This window comes from Heterocephalus glaber, unplaced genomic scaffold (genome assembly GCF_053883595.1).
Source record: "Heterocephalus glaber isolate CG9 unplaced genomic scaffold, H.glaber_assembly_v1.0 deba00001454, whole genome shotgun sequence".
In the NCBI taxonomy this organism is placed as follows: Eukaryota; Metazoa; Chordata; class Mammalia; order Rodentia; family Bathyergidae; genus Heterocephalus; species Heterocephalus glaber.
The window spans coordinates 17,107,547-17,129,566 of NW_028258303.1; the positions used below are offsets into that span (position 1 = coordinate 17,107,547).

The 22,020-nt window shown below is 37.0% G+C and overlaps 1 protein-coding gene across 6 annotated transcripts in view; it reads right to left on the reverse strand.

Annotated features, from left to right (window-relative positions):
- Prkg2 (protein kinase cGMP-dependent 2) overlaps window positions 1-22,020 on the reverse strand; it is a 104,590-nt gene that overhangs the window by 36,884 nt on the left and 45,686 nt on the right. For 4 of the 6 annotated variants that reach the window (XM_004847993.3, XM_004847992.3, XM_087215894.1 and 1 more), the window contains exons 7-14: window positions 20,916-20,993; window positions 19,303-19,397; window positions 15,795-15,863; window positions 11,687-11,785; window positions 10,320-10,473; window positions 8,112-8,248; window positions 6,083-6,172; window positions 3,780-3,921 (exon numbers count right to left, since the gene is read on the reverse strand). In XM_004847993.3, coding sequence (XP_004848050.2) covers window positions 3,780-3,921; window positions 6,083-6,172; window positions 8,112-8,248; window positions 10,320-10,473; window positions 11,687-11,785; window positions 15,795-15,863; window positions 19,303-19,397; window positions 20,916-20,993 — 864 coding nt within the window. Of the gene's footprint in view, window positions 1-3,779; window positions 3,922-6,082; window positions 6,173-8,111; window positions 8,249-9,616; window positions 10,254-10,319; window positions 10,474-11,686; window positions 11,786-15,794; window positions 15,864-19,302; window positions 19,398-20,915; window positions 20,994-22,020 lie in introns of those variants that run through there. The other 2 variants (XM_013073353.3, XM_021260976.2) reach the window with 2 other exon arrangements.

Genomic DNA, 22,020 nt, shown 5'->3' on the forward strand with positions numbered 1-22,020 from the left:
CTGGGTAACTTCCCAAAAGAATTAAAAGAATCATACCACAGAGATATATGTGCACCCATGTTTATAGTGGCACAGTTTGTAGTAGCTAAAGCTTGGAAACAGCCCAAGTGCCCATCAACTGGAAACTGGATAAAGAAGATGTGGTTTTTTAATAAAATGGAGTACTACTCAGCCATAAAGAATGAGAAACTAGAGACATTTATAGCTAAATGGATGCATATTGAGGCCATGCTCTTTAAATGAAATAAATAGGATAAACATGTGCAAATACTGAATAGTTTCTTTAGTGTGAGAAACTGAGAGTGTAAATAAGGATTAAAAGGATTAATAACTAATAATTGATACTTGGAAACAGGAAAAGTTCCAAAGGCGTAGGGATGGTGGGAGGAGATGGGGAAAGGAAAGAATGGAAAGGAAAAATTATGAGAAAAGAAAAAAAAATGGAAACGAAATCTATGTAAATAGGGAAGTGTGGAGGGGTTGAAGGGCACCCAGGTAATGGGGAAAAAATAAGAACCAAGATATAGCATGTACAAGTACAAGCACCCAGTGATAAATGTAAATGTACTGTATATCTAAAATGTACCAATAAAAGAATTTAAGCAAAAAAAAAGAAAGACATCTAATACTGAGTTATATAGTCCATTAACATAGTATATGTTGTCATTTAACTGTTTTTATCAGTGACATTTTTGTGGTTTTCAATGCAGAGTATTTACTATATATTTGTATACATTCATTGTGTAATGTATCTATAATTATATTATCTTAATAATATATTTTATAGTGTTTGATGGGACTATAAATGTTATTTTACTTCATTTATAAATTTTTGTTGCTAGTACATAAAAACAAAATTTTATTTGTCTATCAATTTTGCACCTATACACGTGCTTCATTTACTTATTCATTTTAGTACTTCTCCGGCAGATTGTTTTTAGAGTTTTGTACATAAAAGATATATGTTGGGCCCAGAATTTAGCTCAGTGGCACCACACCTGCCTCCCAAGCACAAGGTCCTGAGTTCGATCCCCAGTTCAAAAAAAAAATGTATGTTGTCTGCACATACAGAAGGTCACTTCCTCCTTTTGAATCTTTGTCCTTTTGTTGCTTTTCTTCTTTTGCTAGGGTCTCTGATACAATGTTAAACAAAACTTATGATGAGATATTCATAGTCCAGTGGAAAATCTTCACTACTGCACGAGCAGGTGTGATGTGATCTAGAAACTTTCAGAGAGTGCCCTGAGTGAACAGCTGAACAGCAGCTGTTTAAATGTGTTTCTCACCTAGCATGGTGTCCACTTTTCAAGGCTTGAACATATATTTTTTGTTGTTCTCTAGCACCTTCATATATGTCTATAAAGTATTTATAATCAATCTCAAGAGGATGGTCCAATGCAAACTACTCCACTATGAATGAAAACTTTCATGGCATATTTAATTTCAAGTATTATATTTTTAATTTGTTAAAAGATTTTTTTTGTTAGGTTTTTTTCCCAGACCTGTTAGATCTTTTTTGAGAGCCTCTCTTCCTTACTCATTATCATCCTTTTATTTTAAAATGCATTCAATGCATTTATGTACATTCTGTATCTGATTACTCCAATTTCAGGCACTTAAAAGTATCCTCTTCCATTTTACTTATTTTTGTTTTTTTCTGACAATTAATGCTCATGGTAGCTTTCTCCATTACATATTTATTTTGTTGTTATTATTATTTTTTAATGGAGTTCATGTTCCCAGGAACTTTATCTCCATGAGTTCCTGGTGTCGTGAGTCAAGAGTGTATTGTTCCAGAGGCAGTATACACTGGCTCATGGGAACTTGGACATGTTACCAACATGGATGCATCTTCATTTAAATTCTTGATTGCATTTTCCCATACTTGAAGATGGGGTCCCCAATCTTCATGAAGAGCAGCCTGTGGCCAAGAATTCTTAGAGGCAACTTTTTTTGTTCCCCTACCAAGAGCCAGTAATGAGAAAGGCATGATTCTTCACATGTAGTCTGTCTTTATAAATTTGATATTTTGTTTTCTTTTTCTCCAGGAGTTTAATCTCTGTGATTTCTGGCTCTATACAATGTTCTCTGCTTCAACTTTCCCACACTTCCCAGGTCCAAAGCTTGGTCCGTTGTTCCCCTAGGACTCAGCTATGAAAATGAAACCTCTGGGCTACAGTGTTGCTGGTGTGCATAAGCTGGCAGCTGCAAGGCTTGAGCTCCACACCTACTCCGGCTTAGGCTCAGTTCCCAGCCCCAGAGGGACCCTCATGCTATCTTAGACACTCAGCCATGCATTTGTAATACTGCTCCTCTTGTCCCATCTAGGATTTTTAGACATCTGGTAATAAGAGGTTTTCAAGGTGTCTAGAATAATATATAGTTAGAAATGGAAATATTAAACACTCACTTTTTAATCTATACAGGCTTTAGTTCCTACTTTTCAGGTAGCTGGCTGGCAAGCAAATCAGCAGGACAGATAACAATGGCCAACAGGAGTCACTGATCTCTATGCCTATAAATACTGACTATACTATCTGAATTTTTCAAAAAAAAAAAAACAGCTCTGAGAAGGAAGAGATGAAGAAGCCAATGGATGGCCTTTATCCCCCAAGATGGTTTTACTTCTAGAATATACCAAAGGGTTTCCCTAAAGAGCCATAGGAGGCACAGTAAATGAAGGAACTGTGAATAAGGGGAATGATTGTGGCCTTGTGTTAGTACCTCACCAGTTTTCAAAGCTGTCTTTCATAGATAAAATGAAGCTTGAATGGATCAAAATGTTTCTTGGAAGTTAGCCAGGTTTCACATGAAAGGGCTTTTATTTTACTCCACTGTGAGGAGAGGTCTTAGAATTTACACATAAGTTTAATTCCTACCATTACATTTTGCAAGGAGAGCATGTGGATCCTATCTTGTAGATTGTTAAGTAGAGTCACTGTAAAAGGTTTAGTACAGTAACTTTACACATAGTAACTGCTTATTAAACAATTGCAATATTTTCTTGTATAAAAGTTCTGAGGTAGGAAACTTGTAATATTGTATATGTTAAGCTCACAGATGCTTTAATGTCCTTGAAAAACTATGGAAATGGACCCAGGAAGACTGGGCCTACATCACCCAACCTGTAGGATTCTCTCCTGAAGCACTCCAAAGTGTGGGGGTTTCTTCTCAGTTATGCCATCCAGGTCTATTTTAGTTTCTCAGTTCATGTCACTGGTAGCCATTTTTTCTTTAGTGTGACATGCAAAGATGTTCCTGTTAGGCATTAATGGATCACAAAGACAGAAAGCAAGAAAAATCTTTGTCCTCATGTACTCAGCCCTGATTGCCCCTTAGAATCACCTGGAAAAATTTCAAAACAATTCCATGGTTCTATGCTTAGTTTGTCTTTTCTCCTTATATGGACAGCGGGTGTCTTGGGGGCAGGAGTCATATTGTATTCTTTCCTTATTCCTTACAGCCAGTCCTACATGTAGTAGGAATCAATTAAAACCTAGTTCAATTTAACAAAACTACTTTAAAAATCCAATTTTAGAGGCATTTTGTTATGTGAATCTTTAGTAGAAGGCACAACTGTGGTCAAATCATTCAATTCCTAGGCCAAAAAGAATGTCCTCATAATATTGTTCCCAGTATTAAGTATGCCAATTTCAGAACCTTAGCTCAGAGAGAGAAAATAAGAACTGTACCCAAATTAAGAAGAAAACTGCATCTGTGACACAACTTTGTTTTAGAGGTACCTTACACAAATCTGAAAGTGAGTGAATGTCTCTTACCAATTTGAGGTAACCCTCAGCATCTAGAATTAAGTTTTCTGGCTTCAGGTCTCTGTAGATAATTCCTAGTCGGTGCAGGTAATCAAATGCTTCTGTCACACAAGCCACACAGAATTTGGAGGTGGGTTCATCAAAGCTGCCTCTGTAATGAAATAATTTTCCCTCTTAATACTCTGGATGTACACCTTTGGTGCTGTTCTAGGTATCACCTGTCCAATTGGTATATTTAGGCAATGTAAATGTTTCATAGAAGATCAATGTTGAAATTGTTTTATGCCACCAATAAACTAGGCTGTTTGCTGATCATAAAGGAATTCAGGGGGATACCTGATGTCAACTTGAACTACTTCGTTAAAATTAAAATGTTGACATCCAAACACTTGTTAGTCACATCTGAGCAAATAAAATAGAAATAAAATAAGAAAACAAAGCCTTTTAAAAGACATCTGTGGCAAACTGGAGAAAATGCAGCTATTTCAGTGGTGAGCTTGAACCAGACCTCTGTGACTGTTGCTTGACTAAAATGATTCATGGGATCGCTTTCAGTTTCTGCTGGATGGCATGTAACAGTAACCAGGATAAAAAGGGGGCCATATCTCTTTCCTGTTTGGTGCCCCTTCATCTTTTATTAAAGGTGCCCTTGCTGGCATGGTGCATAGCTTTACACATTGAGTTTTTAAATTGTAGGGGTGACTTGTCCCAAGATATAACAGAAGGGCATGGCTTTGGAGGGAGAGAAACTGTGTTAGATTCCTGTTTCCTCCACTTACTATACTCTTGGACATGTTACTTAACTAGTGTAATCCTTAGGATTCATGCATGCCTGTAAATTGGGTTTATTACTTATTTAACAGGGTTATTACCAACACTAAGCACAGCGCATAACAGGTAATTGGAACTCTCTTTTCAAAATAGATTTAGATTTTTTAAGTAGATTTGCCTAGCGAGGCAAAAATGGAAGAGGCTGATACTTTTACAGGTATCATGAAAGTCTCCTCACCCTTCCAGGCTCTCCCCATTCAAATCCATCTAATAACACATTCTTAACACAACACTTTCACCTTCTATTCAGAAGCTCAATGGTCTTTGCTTGCCTGGCTCAGTGATTCTCAGGCACAAGTGCATATTTGAATTACCTGAGAAGTATTAAAAATATTATTCTCAGGCCGGGCATTTAGCTCAGTGGTGCCACTGCCTGCCTTGCAAGCAGAAGATCTGGAGTTCAAACCCCAGTACAAAAAAAAAAAAAAAAAAAAAAAAAATATATATATATATATATATATATATATTATTCTCTCTGGCTTTAGGAACCAGCTTTTCTACTTTTTAAACCTTCCTGTGTGACTGTCATGTGTACCCAGGGCTGAGAACACTGCCCCAGGTAAGACTGTGTCACTATTTGGCCTGGCAGTAATGCCACCATCCAATGCCAACCTACCTTCCCTTTTCCACTTCTAATACTCTTATCCTCTACTCAAATTCTTCTGATCATCATTCACAAAGAGAGTTCATACTATGCCAACTTTTCTGTTGTCCTTGACTGCCTCGCTGCCTTTCTAAATTTTTTGTCCTCTTTGGAGTTTAGTTCAAACCCTTCCTCTATCACCATGTTTGTTTTCTCTCTCCCTTATTCTGAGCTTGCTATTTACAGCACTCTTGTGCTATTTAATTATAAACTGCCAATGCCTTTGTCATACTTAGTATTCATATTAATGAAAAAAATTTAAATCATATAATTTCCCCCAAATAAACTCTAAACTTGTTAGAGAAATGTTTACACTGTTAGACTTCTGGATAGAAAAAATCTACACTGTCTAGAAAACCCCCATACTGTCTACTATGAAGTCTCCTACAGAAGTGGTGCACAGTATATATTTGTTGTTTTGATTGAGTGGAAATCACCTCTTTGGTAAAACTGAACCTTTGTAAAAATCTTCTTGTGCTTTTCAGTCAGGGCTCTACCACTCCCCAAAATATCTCTTTTCCATAAAATTTGGAATCTGAATTTGTGCTGTGAGTCTGCCTAGTATTAGCCATGTGACCTTGGATAATTTAACATTTCTGAAGCTGGGAGTCTTTGATCTCTAAAATAAAGATAATAAGGATTCCTCAGGGTAAATATGACACAAGTATAGTGTGAGCTAATAAAATATCACTATTACTACTTCATTTCCTCAAGAGATCACATATTTTATAATAATCCTTTCCTAATAATTTCCTTCATGCTCTTTGATCATAAATACAACTTCCTCTATATTGGATAAGATTAACAAAAACTGTTGCTTATAACTCTTTTTCATTACCTGTCCCTTAATATGCTCCACAGCTCTCCACCCAAGCAGGCCTCCAGAAGCATGTATACATATTTATTATCCTTGAAAGTACGATATAATCTGTGAAGACAAATTAAAAATACGGTTATTATTTGAAATATAGTTTTAAAATCTTTTCACATTTATTTAAGAGTATTATTTTGAACAATGATCTTCATCTCCATGCAAATATCCTACAACTACACTGGGCTTCTTGCCAAAAGCTCTTTCATCTTTCCTACTGTCTTGCATTTGCCTCCATGGATCCCTTTCCTCAGCCTGCCCTCCCACTTCCCACAGACTGAACTACTTCATCTTAGTGTCATTGTAAAAGATTTATCTATTCTTCAAGGCTACCTTTTTAATAAAGCAGCTCCTTATCCCACCCAGCCACCAAATATGGCCTTTCCTTCCCTCCAGAAGCCACCAGCCTCGATCTATGTCACCTTGCATAATAGCTATTCATGCCCATGCCTTTGTCCCCTAACTAGTTAACTGGTATTGGAGTCCCCTGAGACAGACTTGTAAGCAGTACCTCTGATGGGGAGGGCACTTAGGAACAACACACCGGAGAGGAAGGAAATGGACTGGGCAGAAAGAATAGAGCTAGGACTTGACATCTGAAGCTCCACCTTCAAGGAGCTCCGGTGCCCTGGATGGGAATGTACAGGAAAGAGGTTGGTGGGAAGGTGAGCTGAGCAGGAATCCCCAGCTGGCAACACTACCGGGAGCTGGGGGAGAGAGCCTCCATCCTGGAGTGGGGCCTGGGCAGGGGACCATATTCAACAGGGGTGCAAGGAGCTCCTGGGTCTCTCCTTTTCTCCCTAGCACCATGTGTAGGCTAAGGCTGACAGGAGAATAGCCAGATCTGCAAAGGGTGAAGTAGTTCTAAGAACGTGGTTCTGAGTGGGCTCTATAAGAACGGTCCAGACTGGAATGCTCGATCAGACACTTACTAGTTATGCAATTCAGCTTTCTCACTAAACATACATATTCATTTGATTGCATATTATGTATGATAGGTATTTATTGAAAATATATTCCTTTGATCCTACTAGACCAGTGGGGTAAATCTGATGACTTTCCTCACTCCCTCTATGTATATGGCTTAGAAGACAGCCTGGTGCATGTTCATCTCTCAATCCAATACATGTTGTTACTAATATTTATTCTTCATATTATTATTTCCCTATGAATATGCCACTTTACAAAGAGCATGAAAAGCAAAAATGAATACAACCTAATCCATGCCCTGAAGCTGCTCATTATGAATATTAATTCAAAAAGGGCATTCTGGGGCCATCATTAAAATAAAGATAATTGGATAACTATTGCCAGCAGGGACGGGGTTCAGACTTCTTTTTTAATCTTAAAAAAATATAACTCTGGGACCACAAATAGGTAAGAGGTTCTCTCAAGGCATTTGATCAAAAAGTAAAAATTCTCTTTATTATAGGGACAGAATCAGCCCCAAATCACTAAAACTACATTATGGGATGTTATACACCAGCTTATGACACTAACCCATGAATTCACATGTAAAGAAAGCTATGGCCTAGAATAATCTGGTTCTCCTCCAAACTCTGGTTATGGCTACAGGAAAAACAAAAGACAGAGAATAACTATTAACTCCTTTGGTACCTAGGCACTGCTAGGACAGGGTATGTCCCTTCTTGCAGTCAACCTGTATCCAAGTGCCACTTCCCACAGAAATTCAACACCAGCACACCCTCTGAGTGGGTATGGGTTTCTCTATTCCCAAAGTCTACATTAGGTTTAGATAAAATAATTACTTCAAATTATTCTGCAATAATTTTATGCTCACACATCACACACACACACAAATACACTTTTGTAAGGGTTACTCAAGAGGAGAAACAACTGGGAACTCTAGGCTCAGATCTCACTGGAGAATTTAGAAAGGAGCTTCCTACTCCTCTTCTTTCTGTCCTCTTACACAGCAACATTCACAAGAAGAGCCTGCAACTCCAGAGCTTAGGGAGGCAGAATGCTCATTTACTTCACAATGAACGGAGAACACAGCTCTTCCAAGATCCTCTTCTCAGAGTAGATGTGCTCCTGCTGCTTGGTGTCCACTATGTGCTTCTTCCTTATGCACTTCATAGCAAAAGCGACATTCTCGTTTTTTACCTTGACCTATGTAAGAAACAGAAAGACACTCAGAAGGAACTTACCAAAGCAAGGAAGATCTGCAATCTCTATTTAAAACATTAATTAATGAGAGCTAAAATCATTTTGTATTTAAATAGTATTTAACCTCTTGCCCCCCCAAAACTGAGTTCTATATATGTGTACACATTTCCCTTTAATCATAATTTCCAAGACAGCTCAGAGATCTGGTTCTAAGGGAGTTTTTTTTGAAACAAGAAAAAATTCTGGCTAGAGACTTAATCTTTAGATATCTATTCAGATTTGCTTGTGCAACATGAAAAATTATGGCATGAATTGCCCCAAATTCTTATGTCTTAATCTTAATATTCACCTTTTTTATTTTTCAAAGCAAAACATATTAAGTCAATTCTGTGTCTGAATTATTCAGTAGAATAGTTACTAATCACAGGAAGTTATTTATTTATTTATTTATTGTGGTGCTGGGGATTAAACGCAGGGCCTTTGCACTGAGCGACATCCCCAGCCCTTTACATTTTTATTGATTTATTTTATTGAGACAAAGGCTTGCTAACTTGCCCAGGCTGGGCTCAAACTTGCTATCCTCTTGTTTCACATTTCCACAGTACTGGGATTACAAGCATGCACCACCATGCCTAGCAAATTTTACATTAATTAAAATCCAACATTCAGTTCCTCAATTGCACTAGCTACGTTTCCCACACTCAAGAGCCACAATGCCCTACTGACTACCCAACTGAATAGGATAGATGTAGGACATTTCCCTCAGTGCACATATGTCTATAGGACAGTGCTAGTCTAGATGCAAAATAAGAATTTTCCTTTAAATGGAAGCTAAGATTTAAAAATAAGGGGTTTTTTCTGACAGGTTTAAAACCCTATAAGCAGACTACACTAATCAAGTAACTAAGCTGTGCAAAAATAGGTGCACTCTGGATTTTGCTCACTGCCTACAACTTTTAAATCACTGGTGGAATTACTGCTTCAATCAGTGTCAAGGATAACAGATCACAGCACTGCTAATTCAATCCTTTTGCCATGATCTTTGGTGGCAAACACTACTGCGATGGCTAATGCCTTTATCTCTCCATATGGCATAGAAATATTACAAACATTTGTTGACCTATTAAAAAAATCATTTTCCCACACCCATCAGAGATGAGGTATGGGCTAGGTGTAGAGAGTACTATCTAGAGTCTCCAGCAGCAAGGTAGATCTGCTCCTGCCTGGGGCCATCAGCAGACAGAGGCATCCACATAGCTCCCAGAGGTCAGTACACACTGGATTGTTAGAAATATGCTGGGCAAAGAAGGGCTTGGTAATTGCCAAGGGCTCTGAGCCATCTGCACCCAATAAGCTACAGATTTCCCTTACGTAGTTTCCTCAGGATACTTGATCTGACAGTGCTGCTTCTGCTACTCCTTGAAAGCTGATTATTAAGCACAGACAGGTGGTGATGTGGAAGATACACCTGCAATCATCCTGGAAGTTTCCAGCTGTCCTATTCAACACAACAGAAGGCTGCTCTTCAAATGGCCTTTTGCATCATCTTCTATTTTTTTTCAGATGGAAAATTTTGAGCCACCCCATAATAGGATAATGAAAGCCAAACACAGACATGGTAGTGAGATGCTTAAGGAATATAACCATAATATTCAAGATTCAATTTCTAGATAATTTCTGCTGTAAACATTCTTCTATTCTTTAGATTATCGAAAGTTAACGTGTCGTAAATGTATACATTTATAGATACACATTTTGCTGATCAGAAATATTGTTTTCCTTTTTACAGCCTTGTGAATGCTTACTTGCTAATTCTCTGATAATCATAATCAAGAAAACAAATTCACCAAAGGGTTGATGTAAGAAGCTTGAACTATCAGCCAATTATTACAAGTTACTAGCGCAGATCTGCTACTATACAACATACAGATTGAAAAGTTTACTTTCTTGATTTAAGATCAAAACAATATTTGAGATAGCAAATATAATTCACATATTCCTCCAAGATCATCTGGAATATAAAACAAGAAAGTCAAAAGGGTTCTCTCAGATGCTTGAAACGTAAACCCCTTACAAGCTCAACTCTTCCGAACCCACCAACGCCCAGTGTTGCGATAATCTCAAGGTTCTGGAAGGGGGATGAGGAGGAAAATCTGGCCACCTTCTCCTTCAGCTGAATCATCTCCAGAGAGAGTGCTTTGGACAGCTTCCAGTTAGACATGGACCTCCTGAATGAGAGAAGCGAAACTTTACACTCATGCCGTTTTGTGGCACTTGAGCAAGTGCCACGTCTTTCACAAAGTCCACTCTCAGGCATCTTATTTCTGCCTGCAGCACTGCCTAGAGCTGCCATAAAAGCTATCTCAACTTTGATACAGTGGGACCAGATTCAGGCACATCTGGAGAGAAAAACAATGGAATATATAACACACACACACACACACACACACACACACACACACACAACAGGAAATACCCAAAAGTCAAATTGAAATATTCCTCAATACAGCCATTAATAAATATACAACTCAGAAAAGGAGTGGATGGGAGGTAACAAAGGAGCCATGTCCATTGCAGCACAGACCAGAAAAGGCCATACCCAGAATCTTTGCATTCTTTTGCTACTTTTATTCGATTTTGAAGTTTTCCATGGCTTACCCAGAATAACTGCTTCGTGAAGTACAAAAAGCACATTTCTTACATTATGTCTATGTATTGTTTGGAAATATCTATTTTTCTCTTTTAATTAAGACTTACTTCTCTGAGTTATATATTCATAAGCTATGAGTGGGAAAGGATTCTGGCATAATATCACAAATGTATTCTTTGCAAAAAATATAGTAGGTACTGGTCAGATGCCCTAACTCAACCTTCAATCTTCTAGAAATTTTGATAATATAGCTTCAATAGCACTATCTGGTAAGCATGTGTTTAAGCTTTCACTCAAAAATATTTTAAGGGTTGGGAGTCTGGCTCAGTGTAGAGCGCTTGTCTAGCACATGCTAGGCCCTGGGGTAAATGCCCAGCACTGCAAAAGATAAAGACCTAAAATAAAAATTAAAAAGTTCTAGCAAATAATTTTCACTGAAAATAGATTTTCTGTTGAATTACAGCCCTACCCACACCACCCCCCACACACGTCAGTAGGTGGTAGCTCCCTTACACTTTGAAAAATTCTCACTATAACCCTATTCTTTGGCTATACTCAAGCATTAATGTCCTTTTGAGCTAAGTTACCAATGTTTCCTCCCTAAAAGTCTTACTCAACACCCAAAACAAAGTTGCTAACTGCTTATAAACTAAATCTCCATTCCAGTGCTAAGTAGTGTCTTGTTTGTGGAAGAACTATTACAAGCTACTACAGGCAATCTTATCCCTGTATCCCCTCCTTTATCTGCTGCCACAAGTCAAATCTAGGTAGAAAAATGTTCTCCCACTTACTTCGCATGTCTTTTTTCATCATCACGGTTCAGGTTTGCCACATACCCTTCAAGGTATTTTTGAAGTTCTTCAAATGTCCCAACAGTTTGGTTGAATGTTCTAAATAAATAAAATAAAATAAGGTGCTCTGTGCTGATACCAAGGCAACTTGACATTCTTCTTAAACTCATAAATCACTATTTGTATGGTTACTCATGGCTTTGTACGTTGTTTCAAATAGTTTATGGGTTATGAAAGGTGCTATAATATGTAGACTAGTTACTAAAAGCCCCATAATTGATCTTTTGTTTATGAAAACAAAGAGAGCTATCAGTGAGAAAATACTGTCTATAGTTATCTGGCTTGCACTTCTGGTTTATCAACACTTACTTGTTTTGTTTTAAAAAGACAGTGGAAAGAGCACACATGATCCACCTACTGAATCAACAGGTTTGAGGGGTTATAGATTCTTCTAATGTTACTTAATTAAATTAAGCTATTTATTTTAAAGATCAAGGATAAAATTTATTTCTTCTTTGTCTCTGATAACTCTCCACATTTCACATCTTTCATAATTAAATCCATTTTTTTTCACCTTAACATAGTTCTGTTCTTAGTATTTTCCATTGCCCTCACTCACCCTTCTTAGATCATGGAGCTGGTGCTCACCTGATCTAAACTCCAGTCCCAGTCCACTATCCCTGAAATTTCTACATGCTACACTGCCCAAGAGAAAAATGAATTCCATTCCTCACTAGTGAAAAGATAATTGTCTTGATTGTACTTCCGGCGACTCCCCATACCCTCTTCTAACAATCGACCTTGATTTGTGAGTTTTAGGGTATTTCTCTTCCTTACTACAAAATAGTGTCCTTGAAAGCACAGACCATACTTTAATCATTTTGGTAACATTTTAAGGACCTAGTACATAGTCGAATGAAAAGAATTAGAATTTACCTCAAAATACTCAAAGCTAATAAACCAGTACCACAACGGACTCCCACAACTTCCTGCCTCTACACACACTTAACTGACAGCCAGTCCATCTCTGCATTATTCTCAGTGTATTGCACACTAGGCAGAGTCTTCTAATAGTGCTCCCCACTCTTTTCTACCCTGTTGTTGGGACAGACCTTTGCTGACTGCAGAGTAGTGAGACATAAAACATATCCAGGACAATTCTAATTTCCATAACAGCTGAAATTTTCAAATAAAAAGGAAATGCTATTTGTACTTTTTGCTTTATTTATTCCTTGTTTCACGATTATTTTGCTACTAAGCTAATCAAAGCATTGTTTCAACAAATTTTATTTTTTAATGCAAGTCATACTGGTGCCACAAGTCCCTAGATGTTGCCTGCTAACTAACCTTAAAGCCAAGTTCCAACAGCTACAACATTCTAGCTGCAACTTTAAAACAGCCAGTATTCAGTCAGATGTTAGAGCCCCAAGAGTAACTAATCAACTCCTTTGAGATTTGTCCAAACAATCTAACAAGGATGGATTTGTGACCAATAACAAACACTTGCAATTTGCTTAGAACACTTACCACACTATTATTTCACATCTTCTATCAAATTTAAAAAATAGTAAATATTAGCTGGGTGTAGTGGTGCACACCTGTAATCCTAGCACTAGGGAAGTTGAGGCAATAGGATCACTGCAAGTTGGAGGCCAGCCTGGGCTACAAAGTGAGTTCAAGGCCAGCCTGAAATACATAGTGAGACTCTGTCTCAAAAAGAAAAAGAACTGTAAGGAGGAAATATCATTCCAACTTTCCTCTTGCACTGCAGTTATTTTAAAAACACAATTTCCACTGGCTTGAACCACCAGTGGTACATGCATGTCTGGCCTATTGGGTAGCCTGAACCACCAGTGATTAGCTATTAACATCAGATGATGGAATTCAAATCAGAGCCACAGGGCAGCAAGGCATACAAATTATGGCCCCGTTGTGAATGTGTTACACATTCGTTAAAATCATGAACTAAGAAAGAAGAACTAAAATCTGTAGGTCTGCAGTCACAGTATTGCATTGCAAGGATAGTAGGCTTTACTGAGCCACCATCTGGCGAGCACTTCCCAGGTGCTGACGGTGGCAGATGCTGGCACTACAGCAGCAGTGCTCTGGAGCAAGTCATACGTTTCCGCATTCTCAAAGTTTTCAGAAGTAGGAAGACAGATGTTAAACAACACAGTTAAAGTGACAATAATGGCACAATTAGGGTATACAGCATGTTATGGGAGCATTTTGCAGGATCTTAATCTACTCTAAGTCATAGCTTGCATGGTCATATCATTTATCATCCAATCTGGGATATGTTTTGGAGATGCCAAAATAATATGTCTCCTAACAATTCCAGAAAATCCAGGACGTAGATCAACCCAGGGAAACCTGGTTCATTATCTCTCCTCCACAGAATAAATCCACAAAATTTGTAAAACTTTTATTGTACCACATATATATTTTAGACTGTCAGTGATACGCATGTGAATTAAACAAAAATTTAACTTCTAAGTAATTTATAAAATATGTAATGTTATTGCAAGTTTTATGGATTATGAGATATTACATAAATATTTGATGTATGTGATTACAATGAAGAAAAAAGAAAAGGGCTCTTCTTTTCTATCAAATGTTTTGTCCCAGCAATTATACCACAGAGCTAATGTTAGTTGGGGCATGCATATTCTTTCAAGTAATGCATACAAAATAATGCATTACTGGAACAATACATCTTCCATTTGAGAGTTGGAATCCAAAAATTATCTTTATCTGAACACGCTTTGTACTTTCCTAGCTCAATGTCTTTGCTTTGCAGTTTTACTTCATCTAGCGTGATGACACATTTCCTCTTTGCTTAGAAAAAATCCTAGTAACTCTTTAAGCTCCATCTGCACACTTGAAAAATAAAATCAGCCTTGACAATTTGTCTGCATAGTAACTTCTTAGCAGCTGTTATGAGAGCCACCAAGCATGTATGAAAGCATGCAGAACTGAATTAGGACCCTGGGAAACACCCCCTACTTGATCACAGATGGCCCCACTGGGGCAATTCTTTAACCTCACAAAGACTTGCTTTTCTTACTTGTAAAGGAAAGAATTAAAACAACTCTAAGTGATATTAAGAATTGCTGTGAACTTTTAAGACCACAAAAATATATACATGAAATAATTTCATAATTGTAGTTTGAAAAGTCAAACTACATGGAGTGGTGAAGGGGTATATAGGAAACATGAATTGAGAATTGCTGAATTTGTATTTAGAGGTGCATGACACCATTATGTCTATTTTTCAATGTTTGAAATTTTCCATGATAAAAAGGATTTTAATCCTCTAAAGTTCTTTCCAACTCTACATCTCTGAGTCTACATTCAATAAATGTTGTACTTATCAGCAGTCAACTACATATTCCCTTGTGACACTCCTTTGTAGCCTTACTGTTTTTTGTTAGTATTTCATTAGCATGCACTATTTACTTGACCACATATGGCCTTTTATAGACAATGGCTTAGCTTTGGTATATTTAGGTTTCCTTTATTGTATTTCATAGCCAATAAATAACTGATAAATGAGAGAGAGAAGAGGCCAGGTTAAAATATGATTTAAAGTGAGTGAAAGACACAAAATAAGACTTATTCTTATTTAGGTATCAGTGTTGATACACATCACTTACAGATGTTAGAACTTCTCTAGAAATATATAGCTAATGAACATTTTATATTTTTAGAAAGGATTTGTTCAAAACTCTTTTTGAATGCTAAAGGCATTTTAGAAATAAATTATGCAACTGCTCACTATATTGTATGGGAAAAACCTCTAAGAGCATTAATAAGTTTATTCCTCTGGAAGTAGTAGAATTTAAATCAGTCTGCTGGTGATATTTATGTACAAATTCTGCACACAAAATATTTAGCCTGCCAGCATCTGCCACTGCCACAGACAGATTCAGATCAGAAGGCCCAGTTCCTTCTCATGAATTTTAATAGACTGTACTCTCAGCTGAGGATTGGCTAGCATTTCCAAGTGGTGATGAATGTGAAAACAGATCAGCCCTCAGAGTAACAGAAGGCCATGTCTTCAAAGGTGGCAACAGCCTGCCTTCTCCAATCGTATCAAGATACTCACTCTCGATCAATCACCAGGCATGCAACATCATTTTCTTCAGCAATAATGTTAGCAGACCTCACGTCATCACTGCAGACAAAAGAGCCAGCTTTCATTAAACATCCATTTTTACTAGAGAATCTACTACTTTATATAAAAGCATAACCCTCAGTTAAGCCTTCTAAAGACTATGCTTTTTTTTTTGTAACATGGTAATTTATATTCAATCCCTTTTAAAAATAGGAAAGAAAACAAAAGGATCTGAAATGTGTGCCAAAAAAGTTATGTGTACAAGGAATTCAGAGAAAATTGAGCTGGAAACAGAGGGATCACTGACTGTAACTGGGTATGGAATCTCATTCTGAGCTCTGCAACAGGCAAAACAACATAGCTCTCCCCTGATCAAAGTAGAATGACTAATTAACAAGGAGGCAGCACAGTAATGAACTGATCAGAGAAAGTTAGGGCAAACAGCCAAGAAATTAATATATGATATAAACTGATCAAAAATGTAACCCAAAGAGGAAGGGTGTTCAATGCCATATCACCAAATTAATTCAATACAAAAATATTATGACTTCAGGGCTGGGGATTTAGCTCAGTGGTTCTGCTGCTTACCTGGAAAGTGCAAGGACCCGAGTTCAATCCCCGGTACCAAAAAAAAAAAAATTATGATTCATAGAATGTAAATGTATCTTTTTCCATTAAAATCTTTTTCTTTTTGGTACCGGGGAAGGAAGTAGGGTCCTTGCTCTTGCAAGGCAGGCAGCGGAACCACTGAGCTAAATCCCCGGCCCCCATTAAAAATCTTTGTGATCAGTGAATGGATTATGACTGATAATGAGTTGGAGTGTAATTATCAGCACTGTCTTTCTCAGAGGCACATAATACAGCGGTATATCTTACAACTAATATTTTAGATATGATGAATAATTGTATAGTATATGATCTGATGATGCTTTTCCTAATGAATATCAATAGGTCAAGCATCAAGTAAAGCACATCTTGGGGCTGGGGATTTAGCTCAGTGGTTCCCCTGCCTGCCTTGCAAGTACAAGGTCCCAACTTTGATCCTTGGTACAAAAAAAAAAAAAAGGAAGCACATCTTTAGAAACCTTAACTTACATTAGTTTCCCTACCTCTATTACTGATAAATTAAAGACACTAAAAAAATACACCCCATATGGCAGCCAGTGCTCAGAGATTCATGTAAGGTAACCTAGGAGCAGTGGAAATCAGTGAAGTAGTAACCAGTGAGACTTCTGCATAACTACATAAAAAATGGCATCACCCAAACTAAAGTGCCTTCTTTCATAGTAGGTAGGACAGAAAGTACTCTGGTGCCCATCTCTACCATTCCAAGAAAATCCCCCATCTGCTCACCTGACATTAGAAGACCTGACATAACTACAATCCCACCCCAGTTTATAGGATCCTTGCTGGAAGACAGCAGGAAAAATACTTCAGCTAGGTAGACCTTGGAATCAAAGGCAGAACAGTTTGTGCTCAACTGTATTTGTGCAGTTAGACACAAAGGTATGTAGGAGATAGATAGATAGATAGATAGATAGATAGATAGATAGATAGAGATAGTGGAGATGAAGGCAGGTAGCTCTAGACACAGACAAGATCTTGGATTATGGACCAACTATTTGATCTGTGTGTTCAGAGAAAAGGAGTTATGGTAGTCCTTTCACATAGGAGCATCATGATTTTTCACTAAGAACATCCTCTCCAAATCTTTTAAGTATTAAATGTTCAAAAATAACTTATATTCCTTGCACAGTAACTGTGTAAGTGCCATGGATTTATTTTTGCACAAAAAATTTCTGAAAGAACTCAGGAGACTATTTAATGTCAAGTCATGAAAATATACAGAACATAAGGAGTATGTAGTCACAGGCAGCAGCCCTAAAAAGCAATGGCATAAACATGCATAAACACATAAAAAATGTTTGTTCTCTGCTTTCCTTCCCATTGATTTTATCTTTATATACTTTCATTGCCTTGGGAAGCTGGGTGTTCATATTAAACATAAATTCTCATGTTTCTTGTAGGAAAGCACTATTCTTGGCTTGGTGGAACACACAGCATACATTACTTCTGGTCCAGCAAAAACAAATAACGCACTTCCTTGCAAGAGCTGCTTCATAAAGTTTTGTTAACTTCCAAACTTCAGTTATTTCACTTAGGAGCATGAGAAAAATAAAGCGTAAATGTTAAGAACAAAACATTGAAGCTTTAGATAATGCTATTACATTATGATAGTGCATAAAAAGAAAGACAATTTCCCTACTATTGAAACAAGCTCATTACTAGCTTGAAAATTGGAAAGAGCCATTCAAGTTGTCCTTAAATTCCACTTTTAAATTGCCTACATAATAGCTATAATGTAATTTATTAAGTTTTAGCACTTGGGTTTTATTTTAAAATAAGAGTTTTATAATTTTTGAATAAAATATGTCTTCAGGTAACTTCTCACTACTTGATCGTTGCTCTATAATTATGTAAACTTGTCATATAAATCAGCAGAACTTGGGCTTCATAAACCAAAGAAGAAAAATGAACAGAAACACTGCTCCTTTAAGCATAAATTTAAAATAAAAATACTTAGTTATAAATAAATTTTAAGTGATTTCTTAAATTATTCGAAGTACTTATTTAAAAATGTATATAATTCTAAAAATGTATGTTGCCTCAAACTTAACTTTTTTTTTTTTTTGGTACCAGGGATCAAACTCAGAACCTTGTGCTTGTGAGGTGGGCAGCGGCACCACTGAGCTAAATCCCTGGCCCTTAACTTTATATTTTATACAGTTATTTATATTTAGGAAAATAATTTCTTCAGACATGAGGTTTTATAAGTGTCCCCTCAGCCACCTGATTAGCCAGTAAGAACATTTCTTTCATAAATTAGGTTAATGGTAATTAAACTCTTAACTCAAAAAACTAAACTCTCAGATAAACATTTCAAATGTGTTATTTTGAGTTGTTTCTAAAATGAGCTGATAAAAATCCCTAAAACCACATTACTTTTGACATGTCATTATCTGATATTTAAAATTTTTAATTTTTTAACACACTCTGAACAGGGAAATATTTCAGGCCATAGAAATATAAAAACTTGTTATTGTTTTAAATTATAATTTTCCTTTTTTTTTTTTTTTTTTGGTACTGGAGATCGAACTCGGGTCCTTGCATTTGTGCAGCAGGCGGCAAAACCACTGAGCTAAATCCCGGCCCATAATTTTCCATTTTTAAAATTGATCTGTACAACTGAAAGTTCTAAGAGAATCTTAATCTTACTTTGACCATCCAATTTAAGGCTTTCCAGTTATTTGCTGTGCAAAATTAGTATACTTGTTTCCTGCATAAAAGTAAATTTTTTTAGAAATTAGTTCAAAATTTGTATTTCATTTGTGGATGTTTGTTGCCATTTATTGGATAGTTCAACTCTAAATGGGTAGTTTCACATGCAAAACAGCCTGAGCATTTTATTTAGTTATAATATATAAATTCATGGCTTCACCTGATCAGAGCTTTCTCTCCAAAGTATTCTCCTGTCTGCAGTGTTTTTATCAGCTGTGGTTGATCATGACCCTCGGTACTCTGTGTGACTTTTACCTAAACAATATTAAGCAAAAACAGAAGAACAAAAAGAAAATCTGAACAAATATCCATTCAACCAAACCCTCCAGACCTATATAAACTTGATGAAGAAAGAAAAAATGATAAGACAGTATCACTTCTGCAGCTGTCAGGACAATTAACTTACCTCCATCGGATGCATCTGAACAATCTCTTGCTAACACAATCCGATGATTACCCTCTGTGAGAGGAAGTCTCCACTCAAACCTCCCCTGACAAGATTAATTATTAAAACATAATCCAGTGATTCCTTCCTAGAGATAATAATGATGGTCTTGTGGGAACTTTTATTACTGCAAGACACCTGAAAGAACTGACAGGTCTATCAAGAATTAAGGTAGTATCAGGAGTTCTAAGTCTGGTGTCCACAGATGGGACAAATTCTACGTCCTGTAAAATGGAATGCAAAATGTGAGCTGGAGAAGAGTGCACAACCTCTGCGGGTATCTCAGGAAGAACCTTCACTGCACGGTCAAAGACCTCAATACAGTATCCCCTATTTGTGCCTAGAATTATTCCAATTCAGCATGGTAACACTATTGCCTCATGCTGATTGGAAATTCTGATTGACATTTATGTATGTCACAACAAATAAAAAATTTTAAAATAACTATAATAAATGCAACTTCTTCATTAGCCAGAATTCCTTCAAAGCACGGGGCCCAGGTAGGAAAGCATTCATAAGAAGTGGCTGTTACTACTGAAGAGTCCCAGAGATCAGAAATTCTTTTGTTCATGTTTTTCCTTTACTGGTGGTCAAGTTCAAATCAGTTTACAAAAGGCAGTGACAGACTTGTGATAATAAAATCTTCCAGGGAAGATGGAACATTATGTAAAATCTCCGACAGCTTAAAGACACAAAGGATCACTTGTTGACTCTTTCCTTTAATATTTCACAAAAGCTTTTTGTCTCTGAGGAATATAAGACTCAACACAGGAACAACATACATGTTATTAACGTGAAAACTAGGTAAAGAAAAAGATGTGTGTGTGTGTGATATTTGATCTGTATGTAAATCAACTCAGACTATTATGTATGAATTGAAATTCTGAGCAACATTGGTTTTCTAGCTTGATGTCTAACCATGACCATCATCATTTGCTGTCTTCTTTCTCCTATACTGGCAGTTTGTCAGTGTTGTAGGATGAAAAATGTTACAGCTGTGTTCTTAGTCCTTTGGACCAAAAATCATATACTCAAAGCTTGAAAGGACTTCACAAATAGCCCAGCCATTATATACAAGGAAACTAAGTCCAGAGAAAGTCAAGTGACATTTTGAAGGTTACTAAAATGTTAGTCTCTCAGCTGGTACCCATCATAAGTTTTTGGTGTCCCAACCCAAACCCAAGCCTCAGACAGAAGCCCTGAAGACCCTTCTAGGTAAAGCGTCTTTACTATTCAATGCAGAGAAGTCCTTATTAGAACATTGTTATGTTTATGGCAAAGTAATTTTGTAAAAACATTTTTTACTTTACCCTTTAATTAGTATTTACCTTTCCTTTGGCCAAAATGAAAAAGGTACTTCCTTCCTCACCCTCTCTAATGATATAATCTCCCTTGTCATAGTACTCCTGTAGGAATGAGAGAGAAAGAAAATGTTAGATCAACCAGAGATGCACAACTGGAGACATAAGGGAAACAGAATTCCTTATTTCTTTGAAATAAGTGTTCCACACACATTTTTTTCTTTTCTTTTTTTCTTTTTCTCCCTCCCCCCACATTGTAACTAAGCTTTCTTTACATTGCCTTCATCAACTATGGAAAAGTAAAGAGACTTTCATTTTCTTGTCTGCATTGATATTATTTCTATAACAGAGAAAATTCACTTGGAATCCTGAATTTTAGGGATGGAGCGCAATGGTATAAGGAGAAGAGAGAGCAAGGTGACAGTCACTAAGCACAGGTGAGCTTTCACCTACACAACCTAAGTACAGTCCATACAAGTGATCAGTGAAAATTAGGACTGGAATTTAGAGAAGAATAAACGATTTTACACACTGAGCTGAAATTATGATCCTTAACGGGTATGAGGAATACTGGCCTCAATTCGTTGTCCCCTGAAGGGCAACAACTGCTAGGAAGACTCCACATGGACACTAAATAGTAGTGTTCTCAATAGCATCCAAAAAACTGAAATACCTAGGAATCATCCTAACGAAAGAAATCAAAGACCTCTTCTCTGAAAACTATGGCACTCTGAAAAGAGAGATTGAAGATGATATCAGAAAATGGACAGACATCCCCTGCTCCTGGGTAGGAAGGATTAATATAGTGAAAATGGCCATACTTGCAAAACTGCTATATAGATTTAATGCAATTCCAATTGAGATCCCAGCAGCATACTTCATAGACCTCGAGAAAACAATCCAAAAATTCATTTGGAACAAGAAGAGACCCAGAATAGCAAAAGCAATTCTAGGTAACAGGGACATGGCAGGGGGTGTCACAATCCCCAACCTGCAGCTATACTACAAAGCTACTGTGATAAAAACAGCATGGTACTGGCAAAGAAACAGACCTGAGGACCAGTGGAACAGATTAGAAGATGCAGAAACAATGCCAGACACACTCAGCCATCTCATCTTCGACAAAGGAGCC